The sequence below is a fragment of the Penicillium crustosum genome (assembly GCF_028827405.1).
Source record: "Penicillium crustosum strain IBT 35664 chromosome Unknown utg000004l_segment0_segment0, whole genome shotgun sequence".
NCBI lineage: Eukaryota > Fungi > Ascomycota > Eurotiomycetes > Eurotiales > Aspergillaceae > Penicillium > Penicillium crustosum.
The window spans coordinates 1,949,620-1,964,321 of record NW_026623125.1 but is presented as its reverse complement, the minus strand read 5'-3'; the positions used below and the strand labels follow the sequence as shown (position 1 = coordinate 1,964,321).

Sequence of the window (14,702 nt, the reverse complement as noted above, 5' to 3'; positions counted from 1 at the left end):
ATACACTTAGAGTGAACTATTAATTAAGTCGAGCTATATCTCCATCCCCCCAAAATTAGGTCATTCCCCTGCTAAATGGCACTGGCCGGTGTATATGAATGGATGGACGGGCATTTGGCCTGACGGTTGTCGTTGGCGATATTTGGCGCACCGCTACTTTGGATCCCCGTCTATCCTCAGCTTGAGTGCCGTTTAATCTCAAGTTGCCGGATCGCCTACGGGCGATGACTTTTTTCATGTTTCTTTATTGTGGTTCTTTTTCCATAACCATGCCACCATGCGACTAAGCTCCCCAACCGCCCTTTCTGGGATTTTGTCAGGCCATTCGCGACGGTGACCGTTCCTCACACACATTCCAACAAGTATTGGAAATGCCTAAGTACGCTCTTCAAAGTCGACATAGCAACTGTGATCATATATAGAGACCTATAGGTTGCGGGTAGTACATCTCGGTGCTTGGCATCGAGCCACGCCGGGTTGACCGAAAATGTCCGAGTCGGTCGAACATGCGGAACCAAACAGCCATTGCTCGGGGATTCCGTCGAATCATATTAGCCTGATCATATTGGCCAGGGTAAATTCCAAAGCCGAGATACTGTTAATCTTTTAATTCTATCATTCCTGTGTACATTGCACTCGGTGATTTCATTTACCCCAAATTTGCCAAACTGCCGAGGTCTCCGCCATTAGTGCTATATTTGATTGAGCTCCCCCGCAACAATTCTAACTTTCTGTTCTCTCTCCACTCTGTACAATTGTGTATATTTTTTGTTTTAGCCATGATGAATAGATCTCTTCTTCGCGCAGCTGCGCGCTCAATCCAGGCTGGTCCTACCTCCGTGGCAGGCCGCCGATATGCCTCCTCGGCCGTCTTCAACTGGGAAGATCCCCTCGCCGCAGCGGAGCTGTTCACAGAGGAGGAACTGGCAATCCAGGATACAGCACGCCAATACTGCCAGGATAAGCTTGCGCCCCGCGTTTTGGGTATGTCCAATCTGCTTTGCTTTTGTTATGAAATGGTGAACTGACGTCAGTGATCCCTTGCAGAGGCCTACCGCAACGAGGATTACGACCGTCGAATCCTAGAAGAGATGGGCGACCTGGGCCTCCTCGGGGCTTCAATTGAAGGATACGGATGCGCCGGTGTCAGCACCGTGGCATCGGGCCTCATTACCAAGGAAGTCGAGCGCGTGGACTCGGGATACCGATCAGGCATGTCAGTGCAGAGCTCGCTAGCCATGACCGGCATCTACGAGTTCGGCACAGAAGAGCAAAAACAGCGCTTCCTTCCTAGCCTCGCTAAGGGCACAGTCGCCGGATGCTTCGGTCTGACAGAGCCCAACCATGGCTCTGACCCTGGGTCCATGGAGACCGTGGCTCGCGAGCACCCCACCCAAAAGGGCATGTACCTGCTCTCTGGCAGCAAGACGTGGATCACGAACTCACCCATTGCCGACATTGCCCTTGTCTGGGCTAAGCTCGAGTCTACGGGAAAGATCCGTGGGTTTATTGTGGAGCGTGAGCGTGCGACGCCCGGGTCGTACGAGACGCCCGCTATCAAGAATAAGAGTGCCCTGCGTGCTTCCATCACTGGTATGATCCATATGGATAACTGCCCCGTACCGGCGGAGAATATGCTGCCGGATGTTGAGGGTCTCAAGGGCCCCTTTACGTGCTTGAACAGTGCCCGCTTGGGAATTGCCTTTGGTGCCATGGGTGCCCTGGAGGATTGCCTTGCCCGTGCGCGCGAGTACAGTCTGGAACGCAAGCAGTTCAAGGGCAACCCACTTGCCAAGTATCAGCTTATTCAGATGAAGTTGGCTAACGCTGCTACGGATGCTGCTTACGGAACCCTGGCTGCGGTTCAGGTGGCTCGTCTTAAGGATGCTGGCAAGGCCACGCCTGAGATGATCTCGATGATCAAGCGTCAGAACTGTGACCGTGCTCTGGCTAATTCCAGAACGTAGGTTTCTTTGTTTTGACTTTGCTTTTTTTTGGTTTGGTTTACTAACATTGGTATTAGTCTGCAAGAAGTCTTTGGTGGCAATGCTGCCAGCGACGAGTATCACATTGCCCGCCATGTGGCCAACCTGTTTGTGGTGCAGACCTACGAGGGTCAAAGTGATATCCATGGTAAGTGATTCCTGCCTGACTGTGTTGGGCTGAGGCTAATGCATATTCTAATAGCTTTGATCCTGGGCCGTGCCATTACGGGCAAACAGGCCTTTGTCTAAAAAATAAAAAGAGCATACTTGTATATAGAATATATCCCAATCAAATGTTTCAAAGAGGAATATCGGTACTTATAATAGTACATATGTAGCCAGTAAGGACAAAAACACAGTATATGGTCACGCTATCAAAAGCATACTTCCTTCCTCTTTAGGCCAAGCGGGAAATTGCGGGCGCCTCACCCGCACGTGACATCATCGAGGGGCAGTGTATCGGTATCATGCGTTGTAATACGGGTTTTCAATACAGAGGTATATTGAAAGAGATTTGAATATAAAATTTGATTGAAATCATGAGAAATACATATATATGTATATATCTCCACGGGTACATGTGTATGTATTACATATAAGATCTATCTGATTAGCCACTATTACTCTCTCTTCACCAAGCTGAACATTTGAAATACATATATGTATCTGCAAATGCTGTCTTGTGTACATGCCTTTGCCTAACCCCGCCAAATTCGATGATTCAGCCCTATCAAGGAATTTGCCTTCATTCAAGAATCAAACGATTCTAATTCAAATAACATATGTACATATATATCCCAAATTCTATCTACTTCTACCTCATTCTTCAATGCCTCAAATAATAGGTCAGCCTCAAAAGCTGAATCATGATGTGTCATCGCAGTGTGGCGGTATTTCCGTATTGGGCCGTACAATACCGACAGAATCGATTCCGCCCACCTGGGGGCACTTTTCCCCCTCTTGAGACTCCCAATTATCTTCTTCCCTCTTCTTTTCCACACAAAGACGTAATCGTAAGTCGACTTACTTCCTCTCCAACTTGAATCAACAACTGACGATCCATCACCCAGTTTCTTTTTACTTTTTACACCTTTCTCATTCTTTCGTCATGGCTCTCAAGCGTATTAACAAGGAACTCACTGATCTCGGCCGGTAAGCCTATTCTAATGCCATCATCTGCGATTCATGACTCTGACTCTCCTCTAGTGATCCACCCTCTTCCTGCTCCGCTGGCCCCGTTGGAGATGATCTGGTATGAATACTCGTTTTCTTGGTCGGCGCTGGGTGGCGGGGTACAACCGCCCCGGTGTTGAACCAGGTTGATATCAATGAAAGGATCATGGATGACTGACTTGTCTTTTTTTTTTTTTTACAGTTCCACTGGCAAGCGACCATCATGGGTCCTGTAAGTTGTTCGCATCTCTGCTCTGGAGGACCTTGGGGGCCATCTGGCCCTCTGCGAAATCCAGAGAGTCATCACCAAATTCGTTATACTAACAGATCATATAGGGTGACTCCCCTTACTCTGGCGGTGTCTTCTTCCTTGCCATTCACTTCCCTACCGACTACCCCTTCAAGCCTCCCAAGGTCAACTTCACCACTCGCATCTATCACCCCAACATCAACTCCAACGGCAGTATCTGTCTGGACATCCTGAGAGACCAATGGAGCCCTGCTCTCACCATCTCTAAAGGTGAGCAAGACCACTCCTTTTCACTATTGCCACACATACAGAGTCTCTAACAATTCATAGTGTTGCTCTCCATTTGCTCGATGCTCACAGACCCCAACCCGGACGATCCTCTTGTGCCCGAAATCGCGCACGTCTACAAGACCGACCGACCCCGCTACGAGGCGACAGCTCGCGAGTGGACACGGAAGTACGCTATTTGAGTGAAACGACAAATCTGATTCCTTCTTCGCTTATGTTCTTCTCTCTATCTCTCTCTCCCTCAATAACCCCCTCCTTGCGGCCCCTATCTCGCTCGACCACTCTTCATCGGTGTCATCTCAACGTCGCTCTGCATCTTTTCGCTTTCTTTGCCCCCCGCTCTAGATTCAGAATTCGCGAAAGCCTGGCGTACTTGTGGTCGTAGAAACATTTTCAGTCTTTTTTACATCCCCCCCCAAACTCTGTGTGTTGATTTCAAATGCACCTGTTCTTGCGCGCGTTTGCTTCCTGCTTCCGTGCCTAAAAACTCCATTTGCACCGGGTTTGACCTTGTCTTGTTGGGCTGAGTTTCTGGGACTTTTCATATCCAACGATCCTTATGACAAATTCTCATGCATTCATGGCATCCATTTTTTTCTTCTCTTTTTCAAACGCTGCATGCGTCTAGGATTGAATTATGGACTTTGCCGAGTTTTTCTCCAGTTCTTTTGCTTCGGGCTCGGTGGGTAATGCTTTGGGGGGGTTTCAGAGAGTAGTTCGAGATCACCTATTATGTGTCTTGTGTCTTGCATTTAGGGGCTTCTATCGTTTTTCTTAAATAACACAATCTAGACAGGCCCGTCTATGTGTTAATCAGCTTTTTGCTACTTGTAGACTGTAGTTTGTACATCGTGTAATATTATTCTAGTATTGGACTTCATTGGTATACATGTATCAACTACAACTTCAAACACTCTCTTGCATGATGCATTCCAATTCCCCGACTCCCAAACACCATATATGTATGTATGTATATCTATCTGTGTAAATGCAAATCAAAAAAAGATTAATAGTAGGAAATCGCATCAAATCAAATCTGTCGTATCAAAAATCTCCCCCCGGACAGGATGCAATCAAGCAACCTGACTTCCCCGTCGACTCCCAGCCCTCGACCCCTCCCCAGCCTTAGCAGTCCTCTGACTAGCCCTCGAAACCTGACTCACCGAGTCCGCCGGACTCACATGATCATCAGCCCTAGACCCCTTGGAAGACCGATGCGAGCGGTGCCGATGAGTACGCGATCCAACCTGGCTAATCGAGTCATCAGGCGAAACATGCGAGTCAACATCTAGATCCACCACGCTCTCGGGGAGTGGGACATTCCGCGCAGACAAATACGAGTTCCCGCCATCCTTGCTGTGGATACTTGGGCTGGAGTAGTATGTAGCGTTTGAGCCAGCGGGGAGGGGGATATTGCGTGCAGAGCGGGAGGAAGATGCAACGCTAGCGTTGTCTTTGCCGGCGTGTGAGGAAGAGCGCACTGAGGCCGCGCGGTAGGAGTGTGTGCTTTGCTGGCTCTTTTGTGAACGCTGCGAGACGACGGACTCGTATCCGTCGCGGTCGTCGTGGCTGTGGCGTCGGTGGGTGCTTTGCGAGGCTTTGATCGTTGAGGAGCTGTGCACGCTGCTTGGACCCCGGGTCTTCTCGTCGTGGAAGCTGCTGATGAAGGTTGACGGGGCACAGGCGTAGCGTTGCTGCGAGGCGTTGCTGGCTGGTGGGTACTCGATTGCCCGGAGCGGGGTGTCTTCGGGAATACTGTAGATGCTGCCTTCTGAGGCGCGGCGGGGGTTGTCGTGCATGTATTCGGTCCCCTCGTAGACTGTGCTGGCGCGAGGGTTCTTGGAGGTTACGCTGCGCGTGAGGGTTGAGCGGGGGTTTGAGGCTGTTGTGTAAGAGCTGCGAGGTGGTGAGGGTGCTTCGATGGCACGGTATTGGGATTGTTGGTCGTCGTTGCCGAAGAAGGATTGGGCCGCGGCTTTGATTTGAGGGAAGCTGCTTACGAACTGCGTTGGCTGTTCGGGTTCTTGGATTGTTGACTGGGAGTCACCCTTGACCATTGCGTAGGCGATGGCTGCGCCCGCCGCGGCGCCAATGAGCGTGCCCACGATCGTCTTGGCTGCCTTGCTACCGTCATCGCTCTGGGGCGGTGCGGGTGCTTGCACCGTGTATGATGGTGGGGGTGGGCCTTGGAATTGGCGGGAGACGACTGTTGGTGCAGACCGCTCAAAGGTTGTGGGTGCCTTGGAAATGGCACGCGACTTGGCCTCAGATCGGGCTTCGGACCTTGCCTCGGATCGGGCTTCAGATCTTGCCTCAGATCGTGCCTCGGACCTCGCCTCAGACCTTGCTATAGATCTAGCTTCAGACACCTCAGACCTCGGAGGTGCGATGCTCTCTGTCTTGATGGTGCTAGCTCTGCTGCTCGCCTTTGAGACCACAGAGCGGCTGGAACTCTCTATAAGAGCCATTGTCGGCCCGCTAGCCTCTGATGATATGACAGAGGCACTGCTGGGCCGGTACACGGCTTCAATGCTGTTGCCGTCGAAGTCGATGACGGCTGCACTGAAGTACCCTGACTGCGAATCTCGCATCTTGGGTTCGCCGTGGATCTTCGCGCCCGCTTTTAGAGCACTTATGAAGAACGAGCCGACTGCGTCTTTCGACGGGGCTGGAAAGGCGACATGGACTGCGCCAGGAGGAGATCTTTGGTTCATGTTAGCTCTGTCGAAAGATAGAGTGTTCTTTTTCTTTATGTATATATCACTCACCCAGGCTTAGTCTCGGTCATCCAGAAATCAGCAGGCTCCCCCTGCTTCTGCCCGAACCCTATATAGTCGTCATGTCGACCGATGAATTGGTATCCCAATGGCTGTAAACATGATAAGAAGAAAGAGGTAGAGGTCGGGAGGTGAGAGACGGTCAAGGTGATATGCGAAACGGGCATTGCGAAGGTTGGAAGTCGACGTGCCTGGGTTACCAGCACGTACACACAGTTGAGAAAGAATGGGAAAAACGAAGGTGGGTGGAAAGAGAAAGAGAGAGATTAAATGGAACCGGTAAAGATATATACGGTGAAGGAATCCAAGTCTATAACCAGAACTATGACGCCAGGAAATGAGGCCACATGAACGATGCTCCCCAAGAGCCAGTCAGAATAAATGCTGTGTGACTCTAATCCAAAAACAGAGAATAAACTAGCCTCCAAAATCCTGCCCAAGCTAAAAAGGGGTCATCCAGAACACCGCATATCTTCCGATAGTACGGAGTACGGAGTACGTTGGTGGACACTTGAGGACGTGTGATTTCTGTATGGAGTCAGGCAAGTGGGGGTCCATAGACGATTGGCCCAAAGATCAAGTCAATGCTCAGTACCCGATCTGCACGGGAAAGTTGAAACAGTCCCAGGACGAGGCGTGTTCAAGGCCTAAACTCATACTCTGTACTTCGTACTTGGTGAGAATAGAAAGAAGGTCAGTCCGTACTTCCAATGGCACAGTAGTCAGACCGAATGCTGTTCCTGTTCCTGGCTGCTTTGGGATATCTAGGGGCCCAACTTTGTGCAGGGTGAAACGCTCTATGGCTGGAGGGGTGCAGATGGGTCCCTGCCAGGTCATCGCGGGGAGCCAATGTGGATTCCTGTTGGCGGATGGGGCGTCTGTTCTGGATGCCCTGAGCGAGGTGCAGGAGCCTATCGACGTTAAGTGGGCATTTTGCTTACTTGTTCTCTCGTGAGCAAATGATAGACTTGAGAGTGGAGGGACGAGGAGAAAAAGTCCTGCCAGGTGGACTTGGGTAGATGTGCTGACCGCTACGGCTATAGTTGAGTCATACACGTACATTAAGAAATTTGGGTGCGGTTTTTTTTTTTCTTTCATAGGTTTCTAAGTAATAATATGATTTACATGGACATAATATGATATCTAATATATATTTATCTACAATATCTACCGACAATATATCACCAAATATACGATGGGCAGAAGTGCATCTCATATCGCCACCGTCGATCCGATTCGCACATTCAAAGTGAGGCGAGGGCTAATTACATGCCACGTCAAGAATCGGGATTATTATTACGGAGTAGTTTATAACTACTTGACTAAAGAGAAAAAAAGACGAGTTTTTAAAAAAAAAAAAAAGCCATATTTTTATTGAACACAGAAGTTGAAGATATGTGTCTCAGGAAATCCCAAATTAATGGGCCCTGATCTATGTGCTGTTCACTTTTTCTGATCTACACATCACAGCAGTCGAGGTTGAAGCTGGATGGAAGCAAGATGGATCAAGGACTGGCGAAAAGGAACCAAATGCCATCCGACCCGTAACGTATAGGGGAAAAAGAACCAGGTGCTCTCTAAACCACATACCTTGGGATGAATCCCGATGCTTGGAAGCTGTCCCAGTATTTCCAGTTTCACTCCAAACAAACCGAGATGGAAAGGTAGAGAGAATCGGGCTTAATAACAGCCGACATACTCAAAAGGACAGGCATATGCAGAGATACCGGTACCTTCGTTCTGAAAATCAATCCCCGTATTTAAAAAAAGGTGCAAATGTGCCGTCAGTACAGACGACAAGGACGCGCGCTCTCTGGGCGCGATTTCTTTCTTTTTATTTTTTCCAGTTAGGCTTCTCAGAGGATATCCCAAACCTCTTCGGCAGCGTGGCAGAATTTGCTGCAAGCAACACTGGCACTAAGACTGTAGTTGCTGATACTGATTGTTTCGTCCTTGAAGGAGTCGGCAAAGTCATCGGTGCCCTTAGCCATGGCACCGACGAAAATGGCGACACTCTCGTTGGGGTTCAGCGACTCCAGGTAGTCCTTGGTGCGGACCACGGGCGCCTCGAAACTCATGGTCACCTTGCGGCAGTTGGGGGGCAGGTGGTCGGTGATCGGGTTCTTAATAACCTTGAGGAGCTTTTCCTGTGAGTTGGTCGAACGGATGGAGAGTCGGTGGAGCAACTGGACCATCAGACCGGCGAACCGCTTGAATGTTCTCGGGATGCGGACGGAAGGATTGACTTCGATCAAAACGCCCTTGGCGGTGTGAATGAAAATTTGGAGCCGACCGGCTTTGTTCACGGGGGAATCGAGAAGAGTGAGCAGACACTACGGTGGGTTAGTGGGTATTCTTTTTTGACCTTAGTATTGCCACTGGCGATGTTGAATCGTACCTGGTGGGTAATATCTGGTCGGGCTTCACTGATATCACGGTTCATTTTGCGCATGATACCGATGTGCTCATCGCTGTTGAGAAGAGAGAATTTCTCATCTTTGGTCCCTGAGCGTCCACTGGAGACAGCCTTGTAGGTTTCCAGACTAGCATTGGACAGAACCACAATCAAGCGCTGGGTGTCCTTATCATGGGATGGAATTGGCACATGCTGTTCGGCAACCAGCTGGGGGAGCTCCGGAGGAGGGCAAGACTGGGTCCCTGGAGGAGAGATGTTAGACATGTTTGAGGTTTTGTTTGAAAACGATGGAATTGCGATTTAGGCGCGGGGAGGGGTAAAGGGAAGGGGGGGAAATGTGAAGATGTGGCTGGGATATAATCCAGGGGATTGGTGCCCAGCGACATGTCACACGGGCCAGATCAAAATTGATACTGGAAGATTTGACGTTGAAATATTGTGATTCAAGTGGTGTAGTTCCGGAGAGAAAAAAAAAAAAAAGGAAAATTCAACCCGAATGAGATATAAAGCAAGGGAGAAAAGGATAAAAAGCAGATCCAATACTTACTCGCACGCTTTCTCTTGCCGGCAATTTGTTCTTGGTCGGACATTGTTGATATAATTGACAAAAGTTGTTGGAGTTGAAGAGTTTTTGGGGGAAAAGCTCGGGGAAGATAAAAAAAAAAGAAAAGCGGCCAAACAGCCCGGGGGATTCTGCGGGAGGTCCTGGACTTCGGAGTCAGGTGGAAGTTATGGAATTTATGGAATTATATCGAATCTGACATTGCATATTAACCCTGTTTCATGTCTTTTGATTGTTTATTGTTTAATTTCATTATAGATCGGAGTGTATGCTTCGGACTTTTTATAGGTTGAAATATTTAAATACTGAGATAGTACTCCGTAGAATGGCAACCTTGGAAATATATATAACTATATAACCCATCTTCAATCCTTCTAGAAATTCCCCTTTAATTCCCTTTTAATGTTAGCTCGAACGGTTTAGTGCTTAGTGCCACTCAGCAGAGAGATCGACACTATAGCCCCCCAGTTCTGCCGTTTACGGAGTACCATGCTTATACGGAGTACTAATGTATGATATGTATGATCCCAGCTCTGTTTGAACCAGCCACAATCTGCTAAGGAAAGCCACATGAAGGCTTTTCTTTTATAGGTTGATAGGTCCAAGATCCTCTCAATACAACATAATAGCACCCGACAAGAATGCATCGACTTAAATTCGGTTGAGACTATCTACCTCTGGACCAGACCTTGTTGGCGACTCTGGCAGCTACAGTACTTCCTGGAGCACAATGAATATGACTGGAGGATATAGTTAGACCAGATGATGAGGATGTGTAACATTATATACATAATATTGCGTGGGTGACTCAGAACAAACAGATCTAACTGGCTCATGCCTACCTAGCATTGCCTCTTAGGGGTAGCGCACTCCGTACACCGAGAGGCTCCTATCCAGTGGATGAGAAGGGTCAGCACAGATGTGAAGGCCACGAATGGATGAGAATGGCAACGGTGGTACAAGGAAGCTTTGTCACCAAGGCCCTGAAGGAGTAGTTCTTCAGGCAATCCTGAGACATTTGTTCAGAGTTGGAGCTTATGACGCCTCTCGTGGATACGGACTCCGCAGTCCGGTAGCGACCGGAATGAATGTGTGTCATGTAGGCTCCAGCACTGAATATTCATACTTTCTCTGACATGCCAAGTGATCAGTGGCCAGGCTGTGTGAAATCCGGGGAGGGGAACCAGGTCTCCCATATATCGATGGGTAACCTCGTAACCTGGCTGAACCACCTGGGCATTAAGCCAATCACTTGACAAGATCCAAGATCTCTGTCGGGTCTTGACCCAATCAGCACGGAATAGTTCGTGTTGGGTTGGCCCCAAGCGCCCGGTATATTCCCTCAGATGAAAAGAATTGCTGTAACCCGTAACCTGTATCCTGTAAGCGCTGAACGTGAAGTCGTCAAGCGGTCAATAGTGATGATCACAATTCCAACGTGGGCTTCCTTGCACAATGCAATATGGGAAAGGCCTTACTGGCTGCTCCGTATATGGAAGCCTTGCACACCTTGGCAATCAGAGGCCAAGGGGGGCTCAGGAGAGCGTCATCTTTTAATCTCCCTGGTAGACTTTCACCAGTGCACACAAGATAGTCTCATTGGTCGAATTTTGGAGATTGGAGCCTGTCTGCTAACTGCCAATTGTGTACTCCATCCGTACTCCATAAACATTATTTTATATTATTGTGAATCAATTAAGAAAGGGGGCAAAAAAATAAAAAATAAAAAAAAAGAAGTGCCCGACATACCAACCACAGGAATTTGACAAGGCTGGTGTGATTGTTATTATACTCCGTTTACCTGCACTTCACCATCTTCACATCTTCATATATCTGCGCATCTTTGCTTCTCCACTTCGCTGACTCTTTTTTATCTTCTATTCTCCTTGGTCCGGTATTAATCCCGGCTGGTGGCGAGACTCTCCTTTTTTTAAAAACTACAAAAACCCAGCTCTCCACCGGAAGCCGTTGATCATTTCCACATCATCTTTTTTTTGTTCTCTATTTGAACTTGAAATTGCCCTGAAGATCGAAAGGAAAACAAAACAAAATAACACCAGACAAGACAAGGGATACCTCCAACCTTGGAAGCTCTGAAGGTCAGTGAGATTAGTCATTCCCTTGGAACAATATGACCTAAACAAGACTAGCGTTCCACGCGTGCCCGGTCAAGCTCGACTTTCCCAACTTCTTCATCCCACCTTGCCCTGAACAAATTTTGGATAAGTCAGGGTCATGCCGTGGACAGTTACCAATTCATTTAAGAGGTATGTATATTGGGTTCAATTTACAAGGGGGTGAGAACTAACATCCTTCAAGAGGACTTATGAAAACTTACGGACGACCAACATGGCGCGTCTATGACGATGAGCGCGCCGCGAAGAAAAGACGCGTGGATGAGTCTGATGAAGCTGAGGCCAACCTACAATATGCCATCCGCGAGTCTTCAGCCGCCGTGCTGTCGAGTCCGTCGCGTCGCAACTCCCTGTTATCGGAAGGCACGCTCGATGATATTGACGATCTCACCACACCCCCATCCTCGCCACCTCCACGGTTAACTCCACCCCCAGCAAATACCCGCAAACCGACATTTGCCTTTCTCAAGCGCAAGCACAAGGAAATCACCGCCGGATCGCCCTTGACAGAGGTTAATTCGAATAGCGTACGCGCATCCGCGGACCCACCCAAGCAGAAAGGTCAGAAACAACCCGTGATGCGCCAGATGCAGATCGACCTGGGAAATGATACACGAAAGACCTGTGCTACCTGTGGCATGGAATATATCCCGTCCAATACAGAGGATGCGGCACTGCATAAAAAGTTCCACGAGATGAATGCGACTGGGATCGACCTGGGCAAGGCATTTATGCGTGCGAACGCCTCACGCTGGGTTTACGAAGCGACTCGATTCGACGAGGGGTATGTGGTAATTGTGGACCGCAAGGCGTCGCCTAGCGCCAAGAGCCAGGCGAAGAAGGTTCTCGAAGTTGTCAATAAAGAGCTCTCATCACCGGAAATCGATGACGAGACCCTCTGGAGTCAAACGGAACCACCCAAACATTTGCAGGATGGTCCGACCGAGAAAGTAGATCGCTACCGGGTCTTTCTACACATGAAGGACAGCCGCTGTGTCGGGCTCTGTCTGACCGAGCGCATCTGGGAATCGCGACCGGTGGTAAAGGAATCAAATGGCGACGCGCATAACGGCTCCTCTGTCTCGACGCGAGATGAAATCCGCCCGGCCATTGTCGGTGTCTCTCGCATCTGGACTTCCGGATCTTCACGACGAAAGGGAATCGCTTTAGATCTCCTCGACTGCGTGGTCATCAACTTTATTTACGGGATGGAAATAACAAAGGGTCAAATTGCATTCAGCCAGCCCACGGAGAGTGGCAATCGCCTGGCACATAAGTTTTTCGAGGGTGAAGAGACATGGCATGTCTATAACGAACGGTGAGGGCACTTGAATATGGGAGGAATCATTTATTATTATTATTTCACAGCACTGGGTGAGGCATATGGGGGAGGGGCTTTGTATTTTCTGGAGAGCGTATTTTTTTTTCTGTTGTTTTATATGCTTCTGTACCATACCTGGACCTTTTTCCCATGTATAATAGGGAACTGGGATGCATTCGTTTCAATATTCCAATTTGACTGAACTATTATCTTAATATAAGAACTTCCAAGGTTGTGTACTTTTATGCAATTTTATCCAAAAAGGCCTCTCGGGGGAGCCGGACTCGATCTCGGAACGCGGCGCGTAAGGTAACTAGGAACCTCATGGATAAGAAATTCGGCGGGGACCCCTCAATTCTTCTCTTCCTTTTCTCTCGATTCTGACATATTTATTTTCGCGATGTCTAGATCAAATCCTTTTCGCCCTAGAAATCCGGGTGAGTATTGTTTCTCCCCTCTTTCCCCTCCTGAGGCTTCTCCGGTAACACGGGGAGATCATCCCCAACGTAACGCTGATGAATCTGGATATTCAGGCAATCCCGCAGATCCATTGCCTACCAACTCGGGCACCTCTGTCCCTTTTGCGCCCTCCAAGCCTTTATCCACTCCACCTATAGCCCTGAACGGTCACCCCGGGAAGTCGTCCGTATCGCTTGAACGCGAGGTAGATGACTCGAGCTCCTCGGACGAAGAGACAAACCCATTCAATCTGGTGGTGTCTGCGACCGATAGTGAGGAGGAAATCAATCGGTACAAGAGCCCAGCTCCCCATGAGGATGATCGACCAGAATATCTTGGGTCAGCTCCACACCAAGCTCCATCAGCAGATGGATCCCCAATATCACCCGACCACAACATGCGGTCTGCAACAGCTGCAGATAGCTCCTATGCAGGACGTCCTGCAGCACGATTGTCTTTAGAGCTTAACGCAAGCAGCTCCCTCGGCCGCACCAAAGACAAGAAGCCGCCGCCTCCGCCTAGGAGTCATCACGGCCGCAGAATCGGCTCTACAGCCACCGCGGAATCCTCTCAGACCGCCCGGTCTCGGTCTGCTAATCGCTTGTCAATCCATGGCTCCTCTGGGAATGTGACGCCCGGTGCCTCCCATCCCAGCTCAGTGTCTCTATCAGCGGCGGCGGACTATTTCTCGGCCCCCGGAGCGACAGGGTCGACGGACTCGCTTCAACGCAGCCAGTCTCAGCATAAGCGTCCTCCGACGCCACCTCTCAGTCGACGGCACAGCCAGATGCGGAGATCCAAGTCTACACAGTCCAAAACTAGTAGCAGATTAAATATTTCTTACGACTCGGAGAGCAATGATAGCTCTCAGCCTCCCAGTCCGGGCCCTTCCAGTCGGGCTATGGCAAACAAGAGAATTAGCATGCCTCCCCCATCATCGGGAGACTTCCAGGCGACTGCTCCGTTGGGAGATACCTCGTTGAACCTGTCTCCCCCACTAACTCCAGACCATCATCACTGAAGGCTGGGCGGCGGGCATCATCTTATGGGAGTGTACCGGGTGGCTCTACTGCACCACCTCCGCCCCCTCCGCCTCGGCGCACTCGAGATTCCATTGCCCGTAGTAGTGATGTGATGGGGTTGAAGGAGAACCAGACACCCACTCCACAACCATCCAATGCCCTTGACATCCTGGCTGATCTCACCAAACTCCAGAAGGAGGTGGATGATCTTCGGGGGCATTATGAGAATCGGAAGGTTTAGGGATTAGGGGGAGCAGCGGGCTGTTTTCTCTTCTACATTTTATTATAGGATTATATACATGAATGAACGAAGG

General features: G+C 49.4%; 5 protein-coding genes across 5 annotated transcripts; 3 read left to right on the top strand and 2 right to left on the bottom strand.

Moving 5' to 3' along the window:
- The first annotated feature begins 694 nt into the window (after positions 1–694).
- Positions 695–2,243, top strand: N7487_009770 (acyl-CoA dehydrogenase). The gene is made up of 4 exons (XM_056877500.1): positions 695–984; positions 1,048–1,963; positions 2,024–2,133; positions 2,188–2,243. Exons 1-4 carry the CDS (start codon positions 780–782, stop codon positions 2,232–2,234), a joined length of 1,278 nt encoding a protein of 425 aa, XP_056726080.1. The 5' UTR covers positions 695–779; the 3' UTR covers positions 2,235–2,243.
- An 850-nt stretch (positions 2,244–3,093) lies between these two features.
- On the top strand, positions 3,094–3,878 carry N7487_009769 (putative ubiquitin conjugating enzyme (UbcD); the record flags this gene model as incomplete). Its single annotated transcript, XM_056877499.1, has 5 exons — positions 3,094–3,137; positions 3,192–3,237; positions 3,361–3,390; positions 3,495–3,678; positions 3,739–3,878. 5 exons carry the CDS (start codon positions 3,094–3,096, stop codon positions 3,876–3,878), a joined length of 444 nt encoding a protein of 147 aa, XP_056726079.1.
- Positions 3,879–4,769: 891 nt separating this feature from the next.
- On the bottom strand, positions 4,770–6,640 carry N7487_009768 (VOC family protein; the record flags this gene model as incomplete). Its single annotated transcript, XM_056877498.1, has 2 exons — positions 4,770–6,399; positions 6,465–6,640. 2 exons carry the CDS (start codon positions 6,638–6,640, stop codon positions 4,770–4,772), a joined length of 1,806 nt encoding a protein of 601 aa, XP_056726078.1.
- Positions 6,641–8,329: 1,689 nt separating this feature from the next.
- On the bottom strand, positions 8,330–9,153 carry N7487_009767 (18S rRNA pseudouridine methyltransferase; the record flags this gene model as incomplete). Its single annotated transcript, XM_056877497.1, has 2 exons — positions 8,330–8,806; positions 8,872–9,153. 2 exons carry the CDS (start codon positions 9,151–9,153, stop codon positions 8,330–8,332), a joined length of 759 nt encoding a protein of 252 aa, XP_056726077.1.
- Positions 9,154–11,686: 2,533 nt separating this feature from the next.
- On the top strand, positions 11,687–14,387 carry N7487_009766 (ESCO family N-acetyltransferase; the record flags this gene model as incomplete). The annotated part of the gene is made up of 4 exons (XM_056877496.1): positions 11,687–11,718; positions 11,771–12,904; positions 13,337–13,344; positions 13,441–14,387. 4 exons carry the CDS (start codon positions 11,687–11,689, stop codon positions 14,385–14,387), a joined length of 2,121 nt encoding a protein of 706 aa, XP_056726076.1.
- Positions 14,388–14,702: the final 315 nt, after the last annotated feature.